At 37.7% G+C, this 26,992-nt stretch overlaps 1 protein-coding gene across 1 annotated transcript in view; it reads left to right on the forward strand.

The window, feature by feature from the left end:
- The window catches only part of slc49a4 (solute carrier family 49 member 4), a 53,446-nt gene that overhangs the window by 15,982 nt on the left and 10,472 nt on the right, over window positions 1-26,992 (forward strand). The window contains exons 3-7 of the mRNA XM_067444238.1: window positions 2,954-3,228; window positions 4,618-4,747; window positions 11,509-11,617; window positions 19,651-19,718; window positions 25,034-25,161. Coding sequence (XP_067300339.1) covers window positions 2,954-3,228; window positions 4,618-4,747; window positions 11,509-11,617; window positions 19,651-19,718; window positions 25,034-25,161 — 710 coding nt within the window. The remainder of the gene's footprint in view (window positions 1-2,953; window positions 3,229-4,617; window positions 4,748-11,508; window positions 11,618-19,650; window positions 19,719-25,033; window positions 25,162-26,992) is intronic.

Here is a 26,992-nt window from a genome sequence, read left to right on the forward strand (position 1 = left end):
AGAGAGTCTTCTCGTACAGATCAGAATCATCTAAGGCTAAATTACCACTCCTCCGCTTACTTTTCTCTGAGCGTGAGACTCGTTTCTCCCTTTTCATTTCGTACTTTGATTCAAATTCAAGATTTAGGGGATTGTCATCTAAAGAAATATAGCATTGGACACTGATACGCTCCTATATTCATTTTTCTGAAGCTTCATGAGCCAAGACTCGTGCACTTGACGTCAGTATTGCAGCAAGCTAGCTTGGGATATGGAAAAGCTTACATAGTCACATTACTTTGATTTCGTCTAGAGAAACGATGACAAAAACACCATTGTCAAATGCAAGTTGTGGAATACTTTACTCTGGCATTTAATGGCTTGGCCATCCACATTCCTTTGATACTGATATAAATACCCTTCAAAAGCTTTTTAGAAAACAAAGCAAAACTATTTTTTTAATGAAATATAATAATATCTGGGTAACAGGTAGTCTGGGTAAACCCAGCCTGATCTGCCGGCAATTTGATTTCGCTCTGCAACTTAGTTTGGAAACCTGTACATTCATTTCTACTGCTTCTATTACACTTTTGCGGGAACCAATCGCAGTCTGGCTTATCCACCTGGCTATTGGTGGATTTAACATGACAACGGATGGAGAAACGATGGGGCGTTGCCTGTTGATCACACCTCTTGTGGTCTGATTGGTTGAAGAAGGACTATCCAATTGCATACAGAATTATTCAAATAATGCTCATTTATCACACCTCTTGTGCAGTAGAAAATACAGACTCAGACCAGTGTTCAATTTTATATTGAGCTTGGTCTGGTGATAGCCAGACAAGGTAACAGGTGAATTATGGCTACAATCAGCAAGAAGCTACACATGATGATTTAAATACTCAGCTTTTACTCAGAATGCACTGTTAACCACCATTGATTGCTTGTAATAACAATCAATTTTTGGTTATATGATGGATTTTGTTTATATGATGAGGGTGCACCTGCTTTATTCAATATAAAAAGCCCAAATCACATACAAATCATATGCTGTCATAACCATGTGTTTATTTGCTTTGTTTCATTTTCATTTTAAGAAAGCATTCATGTGTAGAAAGCATGTGTTTTTCTGGGTTAGTTTGTATGGAACAGTACGTGGAAATGTAGAGAAAATCTGTTGTGAAATGCTGTGAAGGATCTTCTGAGAGTCATAACAGTGGTTGTGGAAGTGAAAACACAAGGAGATAGCACTGGAAACTACGCTTACCAGATCGCATAATCGCATATATAAGTAATTTTAATATACCCAACATTCACAAAGAGGCACACATGTCCGAAGACAGAATTTTGAGTATTTGAGGTTTCACTTGAACTGAGGTGAAACCTCATATTCATAGCCTTTACACAACAATATATATTGTTTCTCTTCTCTACAGACTCCTAAGGTTAGTTATGTTTCTATCCTAACAAAAGCTATGGCTGAAGGGGTTGAAGGCACGTGTTGAGCGGTGTGCCTAACACTGGCTTTTATTTGAATCACAGTCACAATATAGTACAGCTTCTTACACTTTATTACTTAATTAAAGTCTAACAGAATCAATTCAGACTGGAATTCATTGGCCTTGATATAGTATGCATTATCTCTCTAGTCATTCTTCGTATATCAGAATTGTCCATTTTCTTTGTTTCCAACCGTAAGTGACAAACGTAAAGTCATAATGATCGGCTCAAGGTGTAGGATTTAGAGTAATCTATGATCCAATTATGAGCTACGTGAGAGGTATCACAATGAATGCAATCAATGCAAATCTAGACCATTTCATTACAAGGAAGAACACACAGGCTTTAGCATGAACATAGTGTCACAGAGGCACTCTATATAGTCTCAGTCAAAAAACATGCTATAGGAATACAAAAACTTTTGCAGAATCAGACATGCTGGGAAAGTTGAGAGAGCTTTCATACAATATCAGATTTGGGATTGAGGAGAGCATTGCATGATCAATGACTTGGTTGAAACCAAAATCTTTTGCCGACTTTAATGTTCAAGAGCCTGTAATGGGCTGTTTAAATGTTGTGTATGATGTGTCCTGAGTCTACTGACCAAACCAAATACACCTGTGAGCTGGTTTTAAAGTATACCATTACCATCAATCCTCCACTTAGTACATATTAAGAGGTTATTTACCATCACTCAGACACTTTTTTTTACAGGCCACAGTGAAGAACTTCACATTGTAATGAACACAAGAATAGACCTTTAAACATTTTGTTCAGTTTGTGACAATAGCTAGAAAGGAAAGAAAAAAAACCTCAAACAAGAAACCTCTTGATCTTTATGACAGTGATTACAATGAAGGTAAGAGATCATTTCGGTCTGGTTTTGTGTGCATCTGGGCTGTAGAAAATGGAAAAGTGTTTCAGCCACTCTATCTTCGCCAGTGCTGGAGATCTATTCTGGGGACAAGCATTGCAGCGTTTACTCAGGCAGTTAGGCTATCACAAGTCTCCCCGCTGGGACTCAGTCATCCTGTCTCGCAGATAAAGCTCTTTTGTTTCCCCTGCTATCAAACCTCAACTCTGATAGATATGGAGGGGTGCAGCACAAAATCAGGTGATTGCATTTGTAACTGTTTTTTATGTAACTGATTAATAGTTATGTATTTTCTCAGACATTTGTCTGACTTGCATTGAATTATTGAGCAAGGAAACAAAGTGTATAGAAATAAAAAAATATCATCGACACTTGAGGGACCTTTTTTGATCCTAAAAACTCCTAAAAACTCAGATCACTTAACTCATAGCATTGTGCAATATAGCATTGGATTGTGAATTTTACAGAAAGAAGCAAATTTTTTGTTTTCAAAGAAAAGATATATTGTTCTCATGGTGTCTTAATTCTCTCTCTCTCTCTCTCTCTCTCTCTCTCTCTCTCTCTCTCTCTCTCTCTCTCTCTCCCCCCCCCAACCTATAGGTTGATTCACGGAGGTCAACTTTTAAATGGTTTAGGTGGTCCTACCATTATGAGTGCCGGTCCTCTCCTGTCTACCACTTGGTTTGCTCCTGATCAGAGGGCTACAGCCACCGCTATTGCATCACTTATTGGCTACCTGGGGTCAGCCGCCTCCTTTCTGATTGGTCCATTAGCTGTCCCTGCACCCAATGATACTGAGAAAATGGGAAGCTCAAGCACCATCTACGGGAACCAAAACCACATAGGAGACAGGATACAGTTTGTTCTTTACGCAGGTATGGCATTGTCAGCTGACAGTCCAGCAACAGCATTCATTCTGAATCAATATTACATTATTTTAAGCTTTTCCCATACAGAAAAGCAATCACAAGAAAGCCATCCATGGTGGCTCTCCAAATACCACAATCAAACGTCTTAACGTAGTTTGCGTTTACCTCACTATAAAGATTGCCTCGCATTGTTCTGCTTAACTGATTCAGAAAATTAAAACATTTAGAAATAAAGAGAGAGAGTGTGAGAGAGAAATCTTGCCAATAATAGATTGATACTCTGTCTCTGTGTAAGTTGAAAGATGTTGCCTTTACTTTCGTACACAGAAAAGACATTGATTTGCTAGTAGTTTAGAGGTCATTTTAATACTTACTGCAACATTGGGCCACTTACTGCAACATTGGGCATCAAGATGCAGCTACATGCACTGGATTTTGACGTACTCTTTGAAGAAGAGGCAGTGATCTGTCCAGTCTAATAAAACAAGGTCCAAGTCTTTAAAGAATGATGGTAATCGGTCTACTGGTAGATATTTTGCTATACCCTTTATAAAGTTCTAGTATACTGTAGTATAGTATAGCATTTATTTGAAATAGAAATCTTTTGTAACATTATAAATGTCTTAACTATCACGCCTGATCAAATTAATCTATCCTTGCTGAATAGAATAGAGAAACAGAGAAAAAATCTTACTGCCCCCAAACTTTTGAACAGTAGTGGTATATCTTAGTATATACCATTACCGTGATAAAAAATGTGCTTACTAAATCTGGATTTCATGACCGAAAGAACAGATTTATAGAAACAATAATGTAGAAATGAACTAGGAACAGGAAGCTGCACTTATTTCATCATATGGACAGCACCCAGGAGGACACAACATTTTGGAACTCAACCTGAAACCTTTGCTGGCAGAGTCAATGCATCCGATTTTAAGATACTGTGTGCCAACCGTTTTTTTTGTTTGTTTTGTTCTTGGCTAAAGCAGTGCTCAATAATGAATTTGGTTGCGAACCGTCACAAATTCCAACACTGGATGAGCTCGTTGGAAAGCAGGAGCTTTTTGCGGACTAGGGTTAATGAGCTGATCAGTTGTTTCATTGTGCATTTCCTCCCTCTACAGGATTGTAATAAATCTGCTAGACTCATGGTTAACTCTAGATTAATGTGAGCCATCTAATGACCGTTAATGATGTTGGTTTGGATGCTACTCTCTCTCTCTCTCTCATTAATTTGAATTTAGTATCTGAAAATTGCACTGAAATGCCAGACGTGTTAAGCTCTTTTTCTAATTAACAGAGATAGATTAAGTCTGAATCCGTAAAATCTTTGTGATATTTGATGTCGACACTGTGGCCGCATGATAAATGTTGTGTGTTTTTGTGAACTTGCAGAGTTTGGGATGATTGCAGCACTTTTCGTGGCTGTGCTGTTCTACTTCCCCTCCAGGCCGCCCATCCCTCCCAGTGTGGCAGCAGCTAGCCAACGTCTCAGCTACAGGAGCAGCATCTGCAGGCTGCTGAGGTATAACGATAATCCTTCTTTACCAGACTGCTTTAACTGTTTTGAAGAGAATTACTTAAGGAATGGCGGTTTGGAAGTAGAAATAGTTTTACTAACCTCCCAGGTTAAAGGTGCCCTAGAATGAAAATTTTTATTAACCTTGCCATAGTTAAATAAAAAGAGTTCAGTACATGGACATCACATACAGTGAGTCTCAAACACCATTGCCTCCTCCTTCATATGTTAATCTTGTTTGTGAAAAACACCACGGAAAAACAGGCTATTTTCAACATAACGCCACATGTGACGCATTGTTCATTGTTAGGCGGAACTGCGCAGTGCAGATCAGCAGATAAATAAGCGTCACGCGAGGATAGCGAAAACGGCAGATCATGGAAATAAATGTCATGATCCAGGCTGTGCAGGGGACGTGAGGACTTTTCAAACCCTTCCCACAGATAAAAAATGTCAACAGTTATGGTTGATGTTTATTTACAATCGGATACCGCAACAAAGTAATTCAAAGTTGTTCGTTTGCTCGGCCCATTTCATCACGGAGAGTTTTTCTAACCTGGGGCAATATAGCAGGATTCACTCGGCGTCTAAAACTGAAGAAAGGGCCAATTCCAACCATATTCCTGCAAACAGTAAGGAGTGATTTTATCCACTTCTTGACTGTCAAACTCATTTCTCATTAAATTGAAAGTTTCTTAGTAAAACAACATTACGATAAAATCCCCTGTGTTGTCTAGATCTAACGCAAGATGCTAGTATTGGAAACTCCAAGGTTAATATTATTTCCTTCCAGTGTTGTCATAAAATACAATAGTAGATACTTATGTCGATCACTTTTGACGGATTGAAATCTAAATTAGCCTATATTTCATCATTAGCACATAACTCAAAAGCTAACTACGTTTACTACGGTTTAGTTGCTTACAGATCGCTCATTCGATCATTGTAGCTAACGTCACCTTCTTCATCATCTAAGTTGAAACGATAGTCACTTGACAAGGCTTCTAGTCAATTTGTTAAATAAATATACATTTGTGATATGAAGTATGATTATTTTGCAGCGGGTGAGTAGTAAACATGACACTGACTATTTTGAGTGGCTTCTACCTTACTTTGTTTGGCTAAATAAATCGTATCATTGTAAAATCATTGCCATGACGGATGGTATAGATGTGTTAGCTGTCATTGAGCAGTATTGCAGTGAAACAGCCAATCAGAGCAGAACTCTGCATTAATATTCAAGACCCTTTCATATAAGGCAAAAACACAGCATTACATCATAGGGACCGTTTCTAGGGTTGTAAATGGACATGTAAAACCATATCTGGACAATTTTTGACCTTAAATAAGACACATACCCTCTATTTAGATATCAGAGAACAATTTAAAATATTGTTTCAAATCATTCTAGGGCACCTTAAAAATGTATATTGTATACAATCATACAATCAACAGTATATTGGGTAATCCTTTGAATAATAACTTTGATCTATTTCACACAGAGCGGGTTTGAATACACTAAGATTCAAACATTTGGGGTTGGTAAGATATTTTAATAAATTTAAAGGGTGCCCTAGAATGAGTTGAAACAATATTTTAAATTGTTCTCTGATATCTAAGTAGAGGGTATGTGACTTATTTAAGGGCAAATGTTGTCCAGATATGGTTTTACAGTTCCATTTACAACCCTAGAAATTGTCCCTAGAATGGAATGGTCTGTTCTTGCCTTATTTGGAAGGGTCATGAATAATAATGTTGAGCTCCTCTCTGATTGGCTCATTTCAGTAGCTCACACAAGTGCAGTTTTTCAGCAAACACAATTGCAAACAGCAAGCGCAGCTTGTGAGTCGTGACAGAAACACAGAGCGACTGAATGACACAATCTTTAAGCAGACCATCTCAAATGTAGATTGCTGAAATGCAGCTTACTTGTTTATTGGTGTTTTCAGATCATCTGCAAGCATTTGCACATGTTAAAGTAAAACACTGGATATACATGTTCTTTTGACAGCTCTGGTTAGGGGATTTAAGTTACTGAAATATGGCAAGCGCAAGCGCAAGCACAAACACTCGACCGCTCCTCTTTTTCCTTTTTCTTTTTCGACAAAATCAAAGAGTGCTTTTTGTTCAAGTTTTTATTTTTTAAACTAACGTCTCGTCTTTTTTCGTCAACGATATTGCATGACAGTTACAAAAATCGTTTAGGGACGTTTTTTTCTCTTCTTGTCTTAGTTATGGAAAAAAAGGTTTTCAAATAAATATATTTCTTCATATTTTCATTAACAAAATTGAGTAAACTCACAACTTTGAATTCAATTGGTGCTGTATCCGGTTATAGATAAACATCAACCATACCTGTTGACAGTTCTGCTCTGTGGGAAGGGTATGAAACGTGCTCACATCCCCCGCACAAGATTTACATATGAAAGAGGTAACAATGGTGTTTGAGGCTCATGGTATGTTAGTTTCATGTACAGAACTCTTATTATTCAACTATGCCAAGGTAAATAGTTTTCCATTCTAGGGCATCTTTAAAAATAAGTGTTTTTATGCTCACCATGACTGATGAAAAATCTAAAAAATGACTAAAAAAAATGTTACAAATGTGAGAAATGTAATTTATTCCTGCTTTGGAAAAAAGCAGCCTTTTTCAGCAGCCATTACTCCAGTCTTTAGTGTCACATGATCCTTCAGAAATCATTCTAATATGCTCAAGAAACATTTCTAATCACAGTTGAAAATGATGGTACTTAATATTTTAAGCAATGATAACTAATTAAGCTATAATACAGTAACTATAATAGATTGTTTCATTATGCTTTGATAAATAGAAAGTTCAAAATAACTCTACTGCCTATACTGTCACTTGTGATCAATTTTATGCATCCTTGCTAAATAAATGAATTCATTTTTTTTTCTTTTTTAACTTACTGACCCCAAACTTTTGAATGGTGCTATATATTTGACAAATAATATTGAATATTTAAATTATTATATTTTTTGGTGCTTGAATCAAAAGCAGCAATTCTGCTAAATATTCTGATTCAGGGTGGCATATGAATGAATTGATGATATAAAAAAAAATTGGGGGTGGGTGTGAATTGGCTTTTTAAAAATCCAAATGCAAAAATTCCCAAATTTGAAAAGACCTATACTCAATATTTACTGTATTTGAAAATGGATTTAGTCCATGAATATCAGTGTTCCTCATTGGCATTCAAAAGAGATTTCGCACTGGGCACATGGACACAAAAATGGACATCTGTTATTTGTAACTTCCACATACTGTCTCCCAGATCTCAGCACGGTCTCTGAAGTTTTACTATTGCTTTTACAAAAGAGAATCTTAATGAACAGGGTCTTGTCATTTTGCCACTCACCATATGCTGCGTTTGTCATTTAATACACATCAAAGATAAGATCCTCTCCCGGCAGATTAATTACCAAGCCTTATGTCGTCACATTCTGACCATCCTTAATTAATAGAACATCTTAATCTGTTCATTTAGAAATCCAGTGAAGTCCATCAAGGCCAGTGTGACCACAGTGGCATTTTTACATCTAGTCAGAACCCTCTGGATGTAGTCTCACCCGCAATGCTTGGGGAGGTCGATATTCACAGATCAGAGGAAGCCAGGCCTGCTTTGAATGTGTTTTCACATCAACACTAGAGGAATTGGCTGAAATGTGTGGACTGGAAAGGACTTGAACTTCCACTTTTGCAGAGAGTCTGCAGTTCGACCCCCTCCGAGGAACGCCAGAACTTTCCCACTCACAGCAGTGCTGAAAGCAAAGAGAAGAACAAACATGAATGGACAGAGTCACCCTATTGAGACTGTAATGCTGTCTGGAGTCCCTCTGATAGGCAGAGTTCCAGTAGCCGTTTTACATTTGTATCTGAATGAAGCAGCGGATTGGTGGAGCTTTGTAAAACAGCTAGTCTACAGGGACAGTTCATTGTATACGGACTAGGGTCGTGCGATCATGATTGTATTTCACCTCCAGTCTCTACTCCTAAGTCCTGGGCTCAAATGACTTGGTAAATCTTCAACGTATTTAAGCCTGATTTGCGTGTTGCAGAGAGCATTGTTTCATTGTTCTTTTATGGGAACCATTATCCAACATTTGTATACTGTGCTAACAGTGATGATAGAATAGTATTAGTATGTATAGACTGTGTGTTAAAAATGAAAATGTCCTGCAAAATCCTCATCTTGGGGTATTAGATCCCAACAGGGCCTGCCAAGGACAAATAGCACTTAGCTGATGATCCTTCTGGCTTGATGGCTCCCCCAAATCTGTCAAAGGAAAGGAAAGAAAGGCTTTCTCATCATATCCCATAATCTAAATAAGCTCTTGGTGGGGGAAAAAGCTGCAGAGATATCGATCTCCCACAGCTGTGCGGTTAATGAAAGGGGTCCAGTTGGGAGAAATGGTTCTCCATCAACACCTTCTTTGACTTCTTCAAGGCTGCCGTAAACACTTTCCTGTTAATAAATTGGATGCAGAACTTCCTTAAAATCCAGCATTTCATACCTAGAGGTAATTATGAGTAGCGCGACATCATATTTTTGCACCACCCTGGCGCGACATTTGCACCACCCTGGAAAAGTGTAATCAGATTTTTAAAAGTCTAAAGTTTCTTGCACTTTTATGGAAACCTTTATCCAGCGTTTGATTACTGCTGTAAATATATTGATAGAATAGTATTAATGTTGATGGCCGTTAGTGTTAAAAATGCCTGTGTCTTGCAAAATCATAATTTTGCTGCATTAGATCACAACAAAGCCGGCAAATAGCACTCGGTTAATAATCCTCCTGGCTTGATGACTTCCCAATTCTAGGGCAGGAGAAGCATGTTGCAATCAAACTTAAAAAAAAAATGTTTTATTCAAACTAAGTGTGAAAACAAATACCAAGAACCAGACTGCAACAAGTACATTTCATAAAGCATGCCGTTTCAAAAGATAAACAATGCATCTTTAGAGAGCCCTCATGATTGGTTTCAGATGCTTTGTTGTTTTATGGGGGGAACATTTCCTCTCTGGTAAGTCAGGGAGACACTGTTTGAGACTCATGAGGGAAAATAGGTAGTCAAGTGAGTGAGAAGGGAGGCTGATTTGTAATTGGGTTGGGACTGATTTGAGGCCTGCCAGAAGGCACACATAAAGGCAGATTCCACGAAGGGATTCTTGACCTGTTTCAGTCTTGACTACAGCAATCCTGCGACTGGATAGATGCTCATAAAAATGCTAATGCATGAAGAAAAAGCATCCCTCATAGCAAGGGATTTTTGTATCAGGGCAGGATTACCACAAAATTGACAGTACACTAAACCATGCACTGTGCTTGTATTCATGCTTGTATATACAGAGCAACTTTGTTGTTTAGCTTCAAGAAGGATTTGTTGGCAAATAATACTTCCTAGTGAATCTCACAGATAATGTTATGAAAGAGAGAGAGTATTTCAGCTGTGCCCTACAGATATGATTTATTAAAGGGGTGGTTCCATGTTTTTTTCTAGGCTTGGTTGTGTTTATGGGGCACAGTATAACTGTGTAATAATAATAACTTTCTTTTTAAACACCGTATTTTTCTTATATTTGACCTTTATTCCACACCGCTGTCTCCACTGTCCTTTGAACGGCTCGTTTGCTTCCTGCTTCTATGAAGCCCATCCCTCCGAAAAAACGCAATGGTCTTAGATTGGTTAGATGACTAAATGTAGTTTCCTGTATGTTTCTTTGCTGAAGTGCCAAGCACAGGTTGTCCGGAAACGCCACGTCCCTTACCATTACGGGCAGAAGCCAAATCTGGGGCAGTGTTTATGTTAATAGCAAGGGTTTATGATGTCACCAACCCAGGAAGAAGCTTGTTGTAGTCAAAACCGGCTGTTTTTGTAGGCAATAAACTGCCATAACTTTAAAAGACAATATCTCCGTTTGCATTGAATTTTCAGCGCTGTAACTTTGCAGAGACTGTTTATGTTTAAGCAGCAACATTACACACTAACTAAAGTTAAAAAAGTGAAATTGCATGCAACCACCCCTTTAAAACATGCAGATACTGATATTATGCATAACTTTGCCCAATGGTTCAGTTAGATTTAATAAGATGTTCAAAACAATTCCTACTTGGCTAAAAAGAAAGCTGTCTGTTGCATATTCTCAGTGGCAATATTTCAGTTGCTGCAGAACCTCAGTAATTAAAAATAACCTCTTTTTTTATGATTAGTTTTTTGTGTGTGTGTGTAAATTCATTACTATGTCATATTCATTCATTTAGTCAGTGTTACTCTGACTAAAATTGCGGTGCATGTGTGTCATTTAGTGCAGATGAAATTTGTATTGAATCATATTTCCTCTTAAGAATCATATTTGGTTGATAAAGCTAAATCGATGTAAGACAAAGCGTCGCTTATGGGCATGTCTTTATAATAGCATTGTGCTTGCCTGATATCTGCTTCTGCTATCAGTTCTGACTATTTCCCGTATTAAGGAGACTTTTATCTCTATGTCACTGGGCTGTAAGGTAGGATAAATGTTTGGTGACAGGCTGGAAGGCAAAGAAGGAAATTCTACATCTTTGACTCTGTGTGAGATACACAAGCTTTGATGTTCAGTTTCATGACAGTTCTGAAAGATCTGTTCTGCTCTTTCAAAAATGTGTGCCGTACCCAGTCAAAATTCAGCCTAGTATCTTAAAGTGATTTCATAGTGTTCTATTGCAAAAAGTTTTCATCAGTTTCATCTTTGCTTTTTTTTCAGCAACATGCGTTTCCTGATGATAGCACTCGCCTACTCCGTGCCCACAGGGGTTGTTGCCGGCTGGGCCGGCGTGTTGGACATGATTTTAACACCTGCTAAAGTCAGCCAGGTAAGACATATTCCATGCTCCATGCTGTGCCCATTTAGATGATGCATTATAAATAAATATAAGGTTTCCAGGAAAATAAGTATTGCAAATATATAAAGACCTGTTTAATTTGAGTCGTTCCCATGGGTTTCTACATCTTATTTTTTCCACTCAAATTTTTTGAGCTATGTCATTTAAACAATATCTCCTAGTACATTTACATTGACATTTAATCATTTAGCAGACGCTTTATCCAAAGCGACTTACAAATGAGGAGAGCAATAGAAGCAACTAAACAAACAAGGGCAAGTAACGAGATATGACATAAAAATTGTGTATTTTCTCATAATCAAATGATGCTATGTTTTTAAAATGGCATTATTTTATTATTAAAACAAGATTTTCTCTTAATAATGAAATTTCGCTAAAATTATATAATTTCTTGTCATAAAAGCATATTATGTCATAAAAACAACATGTGTTTCCCGTTATCATGATATTATTATATTGTTAAAACATTATTTTTGTTATTTGTTATTTTTTGTTAAACATTATTTTTGTTATTTGTTATTTTTATTACATTATTATATTTTTTACGTGATGTGACAAAGTGGGAAATAGGAAATAGTTTTGTGTCTGAAGTAAGCACTGCATTAAAGCACTAAAGGTGTACAGATCATTAGCATTTTCTATGAGTTTATGATCTAATGATGAAATGTAATTCCCCTGTGTTAAAGGGATCCCCTGGTGTTGAGACTTGTATGGCTTAATATAACATAAATGATGTCTCTTACTGAATTATGTAGTAGAAAACCCATGAAAGATCTACGTTATTTTAAAAATCGATTTTATATTTGGACCATGGGCGGCGCCATTTTGTTTGCGTTCTAGGTTGATGACGTAGAGTGGTTGAACTCCTCAATCAGCTGGCATTACCCGTAGCTATTTTTACCACAACGCAACTCGAAAATTGTTTCAGAGTTAAACAAAACCAATGAATTCCTTTGTAATTATACTTAAAACACACTCAAACATACATGTGCACACAAACTCACCTACACAAGTCACAAACAGATCGGCGGGCGCGCACACGACAGGCTCTGTCTCAATCGAGATGTTGGGCTGCTCAGTCTCCACGACAGGGGCTGAATCTGAAATCGACCCTATACCCTTAAATAGGGCATTATTTGAAGGGACGGACATTTGTAGTGTTGTCCGACACCATAGTGCATGTTCGAGTGCAGTCATTCAGTCTCACGTTCCACCGCAATAACGAGTAAAGCCGATTTACAAACAGCTGTCCGACTTCACGCACTCAAACATACATGTGCACACAAACTCTCTCTCTCACACACAGACTCTCACACACCCCAACAGATCGGCGCGAACACACACACACACACACCCACCCCAACAGATCGGCGCGAACACACACACACCCCAACAGATCGGCGCGAACACACACACACACACACACACACGCACGCACTGCGCGCGCATACATAACCCTCAATCTATTCCCTGTGTTGAAATCCTGTTCAACACATCCTGTTCCCTAGATAGACTGTTGATAGTAGATTAACTATGATGCCTAATGTGACCAGCAGAGGGAAATATCTAGGTAGGACGATGGGATAAAGTAACGTGAGGAAGAGAGGCAGGATGTTTTGGTGATGATGCATGCGATTGAGACAGAGCAGTCAGGACGTGTGTGTGCGCGCCCGCCGATCTGTTTGTGACTTGTGTAGGTGAGTTTGTGTGCACATGTATGTTTGAGTGTGTTTTAAGTACAATTACAAAGCAATTCATTTGTTTTGTTTAACTCTGAAACAATTTTCGAGTTGCGTTGTGGTAAAAATAGCAACGGGTAACGCCAGCTGATTGAGGAGTTCAACCACTCTACGTCATCAACCTAGAACGCAAACAAAATGGCGCCGCCCATGGTCCAAATATAAAATCGATTTTTTAAATAACGTAGATCTTTCATGGGTTTTCTACCACATAATTCAGTAAGAGACATCATTTATGTTATATTAAGCCATACAAGTCTCAACACCATGGGATCCCTTTAAATGGTTATTGACTAATTAACCCTGGATGTGCAAACACGCATTGAAGTATTGACCAAAAAACTGTTTGCCTTTCTGTACTTTCTCATTTAAAATCTGGCAAGTCTGACTGGTTGGACTTTGAACTTCAAATCAAGCTGTTGAAAACATCTAATTATAGTTTTGAAAATCCAAAGCTATCCATATGAAGATAGCCCTCTCCAGCTGCTCCATCTCTCTCTCTCTCTCTCCAAACAGAGTTCATCAGAATCTAATCAAACATACATGTTCAAGATTTGCATACTCACAAAAGTACTTCATCTTTGATGGGCCAACCACAGCTTAATGAGATGAGCTCTCTACCTCAGAGTTTCTGATTCTCTCCAGCCTCCTCAGATTTGCATCTAAAATGTGAGAGTTATGGGCCAAAGCAATCACACAACATTCTAGGCCCAGCTGAATTACGGGCTTGTGGAGACAAAGATTATGTTTTCATGTCTTGTAGTTTCTTTTCCAGGTAAACTACGTCTTTAAACCGGTACTGGAAAGGAAATCATGCAAGTTGAAGATGGAATGCTTTTTTCCATTTTCTACATTATGTCTCTGCTGCCAAAGCCATTGTGAGACTAATTTGAATTTTCCGTATTCTCATTCAAGTCAGTTCTTTTTTTAACAACAATTGAAAGCGTACGCCACAAGCATTTCCTTTTCCCATTTTAATATTTCACTATTGTTGAGGTCTTTTTTCCTAGTCATTTAAATTTGGTTGAAGAGAAATGAGTGTTATCAGACAAAATGAAATTATATGTAGATTTCTAGAAATCAAATTGTTTAAAAGAAACGTAAGTGCTTACAAGGCAGCAGTGTATTGATATTCCTCAAACATTCTGGTTAGGAATTTGTTCCAAATCCCAGTCTTTGTGGTAAAACTTTACAATAAGGTTTCATGTGATAAGATTAGTTACCAACATTAGTTAACATAACAATGAACTGTACAGAAAATATATCTGTTAACATGAGTTAATGTACTGCGAACTAACATCGACAGTGACATTTTTACTAAACTAACATTTAACAAAAAAAGGATAATAAAGCGGCTTTTTGCACTAAGTGTAGGATCTAGTTGCTATTTACACCCAGTTTTCACAGCAACTAGATTATACATTTACACTCAGTGAAAATAACATATTTTCTTAGTGATAGATGATATTTACACTAAGTGCAAATAGCTGTACATTCTATTCTAAGTGATAGTGATAAAATAGTGATATATTCTATTTACACCATGTAAAACAAGTTGCAGTTCTTTGCAATATAAATAGTAATTAAATGTTATTTGTACTTTTTGACAGATACATATTTGCACCTCACTATTGTTGTACATTAACAGGATGCAATAATAACTTACTATTTTTATTTAAATGATTAAATAGAGGCCGTCTTAAAGGGAAAATAAAATCCCTCCCTACACCTACCCCTAACCCTAACCCTACCCAATAAATGCTTTTATTATAATTAAAAATGTTGTTATGCACTATTTGCACATTTAGAACATTTTCTTAATTTTTATTGAAAATAAATGCCTTTTTGATGTGATTTGTGATGAGAAAAGAGAGAAGAGCAAGCTCTGTAAAAGGCGTATTCGAACCTGTGTTGATCGCAACTGAACAATGATCCATTAGCCATGCGCTTTACTGATTGTGCCACTGAGGCACAGCCAGGCATTGTTAGGTGGAGCTAGTGCGAATCGCACTTGCCAACAAGGCACGCTATTTGCACTTAGTGTGAATAGACACTCCGTAATAAATAATATAAAATATATTGGTCATCATTAGTTCATGTTAGTTAATGCATTAACTGATGTTAACAAATGAAACCTTATTGTAAAGTGTTACCTTTTAAGTGTTAAACTTCAACAATAAATTCAGTCACTTTGAAAACCTGCCATTTAAGAACTAAATTAGTAGTTAAGAGCTAAAGGGGTCCTATAGATCACCTTTAAACAAGATGTAAAATAAGTCTCTGATGTCCCCAGAAGGTATGTAAACTTTTAGCTCAAAATACCCCACAGATTGTTTTTATGGCATGTTAAAACTGTCACTTTTTGAGGGTGAGAAAAAACTCAGATTTTGTGTATGTTCCTATAAATGCAAATAAGAATAGCTCAAGTAGGCAGACATGCACTGAAAAGGTCAGAAACTGTTCAGGCTTTTATGTTCAAACCAGAGTCAGACAATGATGGAAAGATTCAAGATGTTCGTGAATGGTTAGTTGATGATTTTATGTTGCTGTAAAATTAGCCATGTCATTGATTAGTATATTATGTCATGATAATCTATAAATCTTTTAAATGTTGTGAGATTCATACAAAGCCAGCTAATATATGTTGCATGAAGATAGAACCTGTATAGTTTAGTTTAATTACGGTTATAACTTATGCTGTCATCTTGTTTTTATGACATGCTGTTACATTGTGTTACGTACTTTTAGCAATAAATGTGAAAAGATGGCTGCGATAGCTTGAGCAGACTCCTAAATGTGCTCTACTACAACAACTCTTCCTCTTCTCTTTAGCAGCCCATGGCCTCCCCTGTTTGTTTTGTGTTCCCAGGGAAAGGGGTTTATGTCAATTGTAGGGTTAGTGAAGTCACTAACCAATGTAAAAACGTGTTATAGTCCCTAACTGCCATTTGTTTTAGTCCTTAAAAAGTGATTCCTTTAAAATAAAATATCTACTTTTTCTTTGACCTTTTTGACTATATTGCTCAAACAGCAACATTACACACTAAATAAATAAAAAAAAGTTACATCATAATTACTGCAGAATTCATAAAGCTTGGTTACTTGGTTATCATTCAAGTTACCTAATCCATTAATCATTGGACATTGAATTATTTTTCTGTTGACTTGGATAGAAAGCAACGAAAAGCATCCAGTCATGGAGGAAAAGTTTGTATTCTGAAGTTAAGTTCTTGCATTTTGATTGGTGTCAAAAGTCGCTCTCAACAAATAAGTTTCCACATTTGCACACAGTAATTTGTGAGTGGAACGGTAGAGCCCGAGGCAGTCAGCATGTAGAGCAGTACAACAATAATTAGAAGCAAGTGTATGGTCCACCGCTACATTAATCAGTCTGTCTAATTGCTTCATTAATGGTGAATGGCCATTAAGCCTGCGCACAGTGGCTGTGTACTGATTAGGTAGACACCCTTTGCCCTTGAAAAGTCATCATCAAACTCAAGGTGCTTCGCTGGGTTTGAGAAACATTAAGAATGACTTCTCAAACTGCTCCGAACAAAGGCTTGCTTTTGTAATGGTGTGTGTGGAGCTCTTTCGCCCTGATTAAAACTATAGGGGGAGCCATGTTGTTTTCTGATTTTTAGTGAGTGATGCCATTGTTTTTGCCCCTAAGGCTTCCATTGTTAGTGAGCTATGATCATCAAGCATGGAGGTCTAGAATCCCTGGAGAAAAGTCTATGCAGTATATATCACAACAGAAAAAACATATTGTACATTCTTGCCTTGCCACTCCTAAGTTGCTTTTGAACTGAATGTAATATCAATGCGATTGGCATATTTGCCGTATCATTCTCCACCTTGTCCCGAGACCTAACCATCCCAATGCACTATATGCATGACAGAAAATTTAAAATTTAAAATGATTTTTTGGACACACATGATTTACACTTTTTGCAAGAAGAAATGGCATAGGGTATGAAATATGAAACAGTACGAACTAGCAGCATTACAGCAGTAGGCATACTGTAAATCACAGAATGGGAAATGGCAATTAATACATCCAGGGGCACCGGAACCACGGTTTTCTCAGACCCCAAACTTTTAGCGCACATCCCCGTTGGCAGGTGTTAAATTATGATGTCTACCACTGCTGCCTCGCATTAAAATCGCATGATATATGACATTCTGATATATGGTATGGTTCGCTGTAGTTTTAGTACTTGATGTTTATCTCAAACAGATAAAGATGTCTTTTACCCCCGCAGTAAGACATTTCATCAGCACATGTATCCTCAGACCTTATAAATCCCTGGAGCAGCAGTGTCTTACAGCCATTTAGTGAGAATGTGATTGTCCAGAGAGGGACAGTGTTAAAAGAAGGTGGAGAAATTGAAAATGCACTGTGCTGAATCTCCACACATGCTAAAATAAACATTACATTCGATTTTGTGTATTCTAGTAAGATGAAGCTGTCAAATAAATGTCATGTTCATTTGTGCACAAATTGAGTGCCTCACACATCACGAGTGACCTTACATTTATGTAGAGAAATATACAATCAGTGTGTTATTGACCATTTTACAGGGATGGAATGAATTTAAATGATTGTTGAACGTGTCCTGTTGATAAATTGTTGATATTTCAGTTCATCTCAGAGGTGAGCTTGACTACATTCTAAATCAAAATGGATTTTTTTAAATTAATTAGCATGAATCATGAATGTTAATTAGGTACTGTGACACTCTGGTCTAGGAAGATTAGCTTTCAATCAGCAAAGTAATATTCATAAGCCCAATGTTCTCTGAATAGTGACAATACCACCCACCCAAAGACATACTGAGATTGAGCTCAGGGTACAGTTGTTTGTCCTGATAGCCGCAGGTAAGAAGTACCTAAAGAAATGTTCTTTTGTGGAATCAGTGTTTTGCTGAATGTGCCTTCCTGTGCTGTGACAGTCCTGTGCATTGAGTGAGGGATGTTGTGCCTGATGGCAGAGAGCTTAGCCAGCATTCTCCTCTCCATCATCACCCCCAGGGGATCAAGGCTGATGCCCAGACAGAGCCTGCATTTCTGATCACTCTGTTAGCAACGCTAGCTATCAAATCAGCCAAATCAAAGACTGATGATGTAACACTTTCTGACCAGAAACTTTTTTCTCTTTGCATATTGCATGATATCAGTTAGTTTCATTTCTCTGATGTGAGTGGACAAGAGAGACATAGTGAGTTTTTCCAGTGTATTTCAGAACTATTTTTATTGGCAGAGAAGATATATACAAACAAACGGGTTATATGAAGTTGCTTGATAGAACTGTTAAGATTAATGCAAGCAATATCAATCAGACTCGCAGTCAATATTGCAGTGTTTCCTACAGGATTTTGAGATTATGGTTGGTGGACCTAGGTCCTTTGCACATGCAGAGATGGAGCTTGCTGTATTCACTTAAACCCAAGCTTTTCTGAGATACTAAAACACTGGATCACAAGCTGACCGCATGAACACACAACGCAACAGACTATACAATTGCAATTGGATAAGGGCACTTATCCATATCATGCTTGTTTGACATACTTTGCCAAAGCAATAGCACAAAGACCAGACCAGATTATAATGATAATTAATGGCACCTGTTAGTGGATGAGATATATTAGGCAGCAAGTGAACATTTTCTCTTCAAAGTTGTTAGAAGATGGAAAATTGGGCAAACGTAAGAATTTGAGTAAGTTTGACAAGGGCCAGATTGTGATTGCTAGATGACTGGGTCAGAGCCTGTGACACTTAAGACAGAACATTCAGCTTTGCCTTCACAGGAGTAAAATTACATTTTACATCTACAATAGAAAATAATTATTTGAAATTGTAATAATTAGTTTTTTACTCAAATAAATACAGCCTTGGTGAGTATAAGAGACTTCTTTCATATGCAATATCTATATTATTATTATTATTTTATTTTTTTGCTTTGACAGACACTGTATAACATTTTATTCAGCTCTCATAGAGGATCAATACTGTGGTTGACCTCAGCTATGCTGGATACACACCATCTGTTTTATGAAGTCTGCTGTTGAACCCGATTGCTCATCAAAGACATGTTTTGTGGACAGCATGAAGTCTTCCAGTTTATTCTTCTGTCTGATAGACACAGATGCTCAGACTGCAGATGCTCCTGGCTCGCTACCCATCAGGCTGCTCTATCATGAGTGATGTCCAGCATGACAAGCAGCTGATAATCCCCTCTGATCACACCTTTCTCTATTCTAACAGGTGGATGCTGGCTGGATCGGGTTCTGGTCCATAATTGGAGGCTGTGTGTTTGGTGTAGCCATGGCGAGGTGAGTAATGCCTGAGAAATTATGGGTGTGTAATGCATTACAACCTGATTGTATTTACTGTACATGTGACATGGAAAACAGAAGCAGCAGACCCTTAAACATTAGTCACATATCTGCAAGAATCCAGGACTGAGTTTTACTGACTCTTTGGGTTTGGCTTTTAAGGTGAAGAATTTAGAGATTTCTTTAACTTCTTAGAAAAAAATTTAGCATGCTGACAGCATGTTGGACTGGCAGCATTCTAAAACTCTCTCTAAATTCAACTGCTTTAAAGCACCGTAGTTACAGCCATCAAAGCATTGCTTTTGCAACGATCCACTGCCTTCAACAAAACATTTCAAAACAAATGTTATTCCAAGTATATTTGAATTGTTGATCTACATCGGCCATCTCAATGGGTTCAATAGGTGTCTTGCATCTCCTTTAGTTATGCATCAAGGTAAAAATATTTTTAAACCTTTTTAAAATGCACACCACTGTTCTGTTTTTTTTTCTTCCATCCAGCTGTTTTGGATCTTTCCATACCATCTGTAATTGTAATTCAAGAAGGTACACCGAAAGCTACTACTGCGGATATACAAACTGTAAACAAAGCTGCACTTGATCTTACTAATTCAATGAAAATCATCAAAGATGAGATGCAAATGAAAAGTGAAAACAGCTTTCTCTGGGTGCCCTCTTGACATTGTCATTTGCTTGCTTTTGTTACTTCCATTTCTCTTCTCGTGCACTGGTTCGCCAAGCTGAACAGCCTATCAGAGTGATCTCTCACTGACAGGCTCCACCTCCAATTCAACATGCTAAGTCGGCATTAAAATTCGCCAGCGAGTTTCTGAAAAAATGTTGTTTTGTGCAAACTGTCCCCTTACTCTTAGAAAAAACAAAATTAGTCTCCTATACTTTTTTAAGTTTTTTTTTTTTTATTGTTGCAAAGAAAAGAAAGTGCATATATATTTCTATAATAAAATGGTAAATTTTAAGACCAGCACTGGACTACTTTAGGAGTGGGCTAAACAGCTGGTAATATGATACAATGGCTACCAACTTCCACTTTTCAGTGCGTCAAATAGGGCAAACGTCACATAAAATAATTTATATTCATGAATATAACCCACGCCTGGCACAGTTTGTGTGCTGAGCCACTGACAGAAAAAAACATCCTGCCCGAAAGAATATTTGAACAACAGAAGAAAAGTTTTTTTTTTTTTTTACCAAAATATGCATTTTTATATATTTATACTTGTCACAACAATGTTTTAGGCCTAATTATTAAAGTTTCATGACAAATGCTAGAATGCTGACGTTTCTGGAAACTTTCTAAGGTTTTATTTAGCTTTTAAATGGTCTCATATGACTGTATCCCTGGCAACTAGGCACATAAACCAGTGTCGAACTTGTGTCATGCTTTTCAGATCTTTCCTATGCTCCTGCTGGAAAGACATTTATTCTGTCTCTGATAGGCCACTTTTTTCCATGGTGTTTTGGCTCCTCCCTGATCCCAAAGCTAATATATTCTCTTCTTTCTAATTTATTAAAATCAGCTTTTGTTATGAACAGTGGGGGAATATGCTAATGAGATGGTCACATCGCACAGACTGATTAAGACACTGGCATAGAGATGAGAGAAAAAGCAAACTGTTGTCTGCAAAAAGCTAGAGATTTGTGTGTCTCTGATGACTAAATGTTTGCAGGAGGGCTCCAATCAGCACATCCAGCCTGGTTTTGCATTTTGAAAACCGTTTACTTAAGCATTTAATCAATTGTCACATTGCTGCATTATTTCAGGGTTGGTACAAGCTTTATCGTTAAGATAGGAAGGACAAAGCGGGTTAAACATCTATGAAGACCTGTGAGCTGCCCAATTTGTGTGTGTTATTCAAATTCAGTCGTGAGTCACAAGCCGAATGGGGACTGTTAAAGCTGATTAAAGAATGCACACCCCGTCGGTCGCTTTGGCACTTTTATGTGTTAGCTATTTTTCCACATATTGGCTTTTCATTTGGGACAGGTTGCAGAAAGAAGCAACAGATGCCCCACTAAGTCTCCGCGGCAGCATGGTCCTATTAGTGGTCGTTTGGCGAGTGATCCCTCGTTAATGGGCCCCTGTGAGTTACGGGGTCCAGCGCCCTCCCTGTGCCCCGAATCATGCAGCAAATGCGTTAACATGAGTTATTATACACCACCAGCTCTCTGCTGCAGAGCGCATCCCTTTGGGTCAAGTCCGCTTTAGAAAAATGGATGCATTAAAATTGAGCTGCAGGGGCGATGGCTGCACATTCTAATTGATGCGATTCCGGAGGAGGATATAATTGCCGCAAGCTCTCGTCAAAGACTCTTCCTCGTTCGCTGTTATGGTGCAGTTATCCTAGACTGCTGAATCATAAGAGGCTGTCTCCGCAGGTCAATTAACGGTTTGTGATGTGATGTATACTGAGCGGTTGGGCAAACACTGGGATGCCTGACAAACCACCAGACTTTAATTGTCACACAGCAGTCGGGAGGTAGAGGTGACATTGCTTTTTGAAAGAAGTAGGCGATGCTGCTGGGTCAAGAAAGTGAGTCTGATAACCTATTCAAGTTGATGCTTAATAAAGAGTAGCTCACCCCAAATTTGAATTCTGTTCTTCCTTTATACAGTCAAACCAAAATGTGTTCATTTTTCTCACATTGTTTATTCTCTATAGTTTAAAAAATAATATCAGATAACTTTGATAGAAAGGTATGCGACGGATTACAATCAACCAATCAGCTGCCAGCTGTTAAATTTAAGTGTTTTCCGGACTATAGGTCGCACTTTTTTCATAGTTTGGCTGGTCCTGCGACTTATAATCAGGTGCGACTTAGCCTATCAAATTTAATTCATACTGACTGACAAGAATAAACATATAGCCGCGAGAATGCGCTCTATGCTGCTCCTGTAGCCTAATATTAACTTAAAGACAACGACTTAGAAAGACTAAACACAAACAAAAGGCCCCCATAAAGAAAGTCTTATTCTGCAAAATACAAACAGCATGTAGTAAAATATGCAGCCGAGAACGATTCACACAGCGTTCATCTCGCGTGGCTGAGCCTCTCCCGGCAGAGAGTTCAAGCATATGTGGACTCGTTCCTTCAACTCTGCGACTTATACTCCTGAGCGACTTATAGTCTGGAAAATACGGTATACAATTAGATAATACCAATTTAGGTAAACTAATTACCTAATTACTGCTCCCACATGATCCATTTTTAAATTACAGTTAAAGACATTTTTATTTGATATGGCTTATAATTCATGATTCATCTGGTTTCAATGTCGTTGTATTTTTGTTTTTGTTTTTCATGTTTTGATTATTATCCTATGTTTAATTATTTCTCTGTACAGCACATTGGTCAACCGCAGTTTTTTTTAATAGTGCTATATAAATAATTGAATATTTGAAATTAATTACGAAGCAATTCTTAAAGGGTTAGTTCACCCAAAAATGAAAATTCTGTCATTAATTTCTTAATGTTGTTCGACACCAGTAAGACCTCCGTTAATCTTACTCCGAAAACAAATGAAGATATTTTTGTTGAAATCCGATGGCTCAGAAAGGCCTTCATTGACACAAATGTCATTTCCTCTCTCAAGACCCATAAAGGCACTAAAGACGTCGTTACAAAGCCCATCTCACTACAGTGATTCTACAATAATTTTATGAAGCAACAAGAATAGTTTTTGTGCGCAAAAAAAAAACTAAATAATGACTTGTATAATGATGGGCCGTTTTCAAAGCAAAGTTTAGAACGGTTATGAATCGGCGTATCGTTTTTTGGGGGGGCACAAAAACTATTCTCGTCGCTTCATAAAATTATTATAGAGCCACGGTTGTAAGATGTACTTTTTAACTAATGTCTTTAGTGCCTTTTATGGGTCTTGAGAGAGGAAATGACATTGGTGTCAATGAAGGCCTGTCTGAGCCATCAGATTACAACAAAAATATCTCTAATTGTGTTCTGAAGATGAACGAGGTCTTACGGGTGTAGAACGCATTAGGGTAATTAATTATTGAAAGAATTTTCATTTTTGTGTGAACTAACCCTTTAATTTTGTTCAGTCTGTGATGTAAAAGGTCACATTAGCAATTTAAAAAAAAAACACTTCTGTCCCAAATTTTGGTCCCAAATTTCTATCAATGTTACTGGTTGTCCACTTTATGCAGAATTTGGGGGTATAATAAGTCACAGTTTACCTTTTATTTTGCTATCCTCACTTACATAAATTAACTATAGTGCCCTGCATCCACTAGTAAAAAAAATTATACCTGGTGTCTGAATATTTTTTTAGTTTGACTGTATGTTGTTCTAACATGACACGTATTCCAACCCATATTACATGAAAAGAGAAATGTTGAAAAATGGTGCCCACAACACCATAAAAGTATTGCAAAAGTAGTCTAATCATCTTGTATGCATTATATCATTGAACCTAGAGTGGCACATTTTGACGTGCCATGTTTTAATATATTCGAATGGGAATTAGATTTGAGAGCTATAAAGTTTTCCTGTGGATATTTACGTACATTTCTGTCATCACTTAAAGCTATTTAATTCCTTTAGAAGATTTGAAATATACCTTTTAAATCATCAAATTGGGACACGTTTTTGTTGTTTTTGGAGCCTGGCTTCCTTTGGTCACCATTCACTTCCATTGTGTGGAACTGTATGAACAACCTGATAAACTTCTTTATTAGTGTTCCACTGAATAAACTCACAGGTTTGAAATGAGTAAATGATAAAAACTTTCATTTCGAGGTGAATAATTACTTTAAAGGACATTAAAATCCCATAAGCATTACTAAAAGTAAGTCTTGCAACACAGACACAACAAATAAACACTAACTAATTCATAAAATGCTTTTATTATGATGGCTTTCATCTCTGTTGTGAAGTGAGGTGATGAATAACGTGCCCTAGTGATATTGCTATTGACATCATGTTAAAGGTGCTAAAATGTGATTTCTGACGAGAGGAAACGGCGTGGAGAACTTTGTCAAAAGCTATGAAGTTAGTGCGGATCAAGTATATAAGACTGTGAGGATTTGTTTTGAGTCATCTCCAGTAGGCTTGTTTTTGAGGGACAAGATTTTCCCTGCGCGCATGGTCTCTGACGTAGGTGCTGAAAATAACATCTGTGAAAAAGTTTCACCTGCGCCTGCCTATAATTTGCCTTCTCTGTAGTTTTTTTTTGCGTGTCTTGTTCTGTCACCTTTGAGCTATGACTCGAGATTCAAGCTTCTCTCTCTTTCTCTCCCCTCCTGCTTTCTTTTGTTTTTTGTTTTTGCCCTCAGGTTTGCTGACTATATTCGAGGTATGCTGAAGCTAATTCTGGTGCTGATGTTTGCCGGCGCATCCTTGGCGGCCACCTGGTTCACTCTCACCTGCTTGACCAGGCTCACTCACCTGCCCTCCACTAAAGGTACGCTGTGGTGAAAAGGACAGTATGTTCTGCCTTGTGCACATCCACAAAACCGTTAGCCCGCAGGGAGTCTGGTAGGCGAACAGCAGCATTGCAAGCTGCAATTTTATCTGTAAGAGGGAGCCAGAGGAACTCATTAATTCCTGATCAGTGAAGGGAAAAAGGGAGTGGGTATCTAGAGAAGCTGGCCTGAAACAAACATATGCCCCATAGAGGAGCCAGCTCAAATATTTCCATCAATTATCATTTTATGGTTGGCACCTGACTTTTTTATCTGCTCTCTCCCAGAATTCCTGGCAGACAGAGTTTGCAGACTCATGGGCCATCTCTCCATCTGGCATGATTTTGCATTGCACACGTGTCACGTTGTCTTCTGTGCCTTCCCATGCCTTTCGTGATTCAAATCGCTCGCTAATGAACACAAGACTATGTTGTGGCAACATCGATTTATCAGAACTTATTCTTACTGGAATAGCTATACAAGGAATAATTGACAACGGACCTCGTCTACCGTGTCCATGTAATTTAATGCCGTCATTGTCATTTTATCCTCTTTATGCCATGGTTACCTGTACTTCCTTACAGGGTAATTTTGCTTCTCTTCTCACAGTCACGGCGACATGTAAGATGTCTGACTGAAATTCGACAAGAATTGGCATTCCTTAGAAGCAACAGTGCATGGTTAAATAAACACATTTAAATGTAAATGTGACCACAGTGCAAGCGCTTTTCATAGAACATGCATGTGAAGAGTTTTCATGCTTTATTGCATAATTTCAGTGGTTCTCAGTATCTCAGTATGTATCTGAAAATGTTCAAATATATAAACAATAATATACATTATTTAACATTATGTATGGAATAATTGGCCACAAACCTAGATTTTTTTTTCTTCTAAATTTAGTAGTGCCGTTGTCGGTTTGATCATTTATACCATGGTTTCCATGTAAACTATATTGTCAAAAGTTTTGGGATACCTGCCTTAACATGCACATGAACTTCAATGACATTCTCCGCTCTAATTCATCCTAAAGGTGTTCTTTCGGGTCGAGGTCGAGACTGTGCAGGCTAGTCAAGTTCATCCACACCGAACTCACTCATCCATGTGTTTATGGACCTTGCTACCCATTCCATGAAGCTCTCTATGCACTGTTCTTGAGTTAATCTGAAGGCCACATGAAGTTTAGAGGTCTGTAGCTATTGACTACATTTTAATAATTTAGCAGACACTTTTATTCAAAGCAACTACTGTTGTAAGTATAAAAGGGCCATTTGATTAAAAAAAAAAACAGTATTAAAGTACAAATACTGTTGACTATGCTGAAAATTCTGCTCACTGTGTGCCTCAGCATGCGCTGACCCCACTCTGTGAGGTTTTAAGTGGCCTACCACTTCATGGCTGAGTTGCTGTTGTTCCCGGTTGCTTACCACTAAAAGATGACTGTGGAATATTTAGTAGTGAGGACATTTTACGAATGGACATATTGCACAGGTGGCAGCCTATCACAGTACCACGCTTGCCATTCACTGAGCTCCTGAGAGTGACCCTGCAGCCATGGAAGTTATTGGAACTGAATTCAATGATTTGGAGGGGTGTTCCAATACTTTTGGCAATGTAGTGTGCATCTCAGACATTTCTCATTATTTGTGTTAGAACTACACTACACTGAACAGTTGGGAATCATCATGAACTTGTGTTTATGAAAGCATTTGGTGCTTTTATTCACCAAGGTTACATTTAATTGGTCAAAAATTACACTACTGTTTAAATGTTTTGGGTCAGTAAGATTTTAATAATAAGAAATTAAATGCTGTTATTTTGAACTTTCTA

The sequence above is a fragment of the Pseudorasbora parva genome, chromosome 5, assembly GCF_024679245.1.
Source record: "Pseudorasbora parva isolate DD20220531a chromosome 5, ASM2467924v1, whole genome shotgun sequence".
NCBI classification, from domain to species: Eukaryota; Metazoa; Chordata; class Actinopteri; order Cypriniformes; family Gobionidae; genus Pseudorasbora; species Pseudorasbora parva.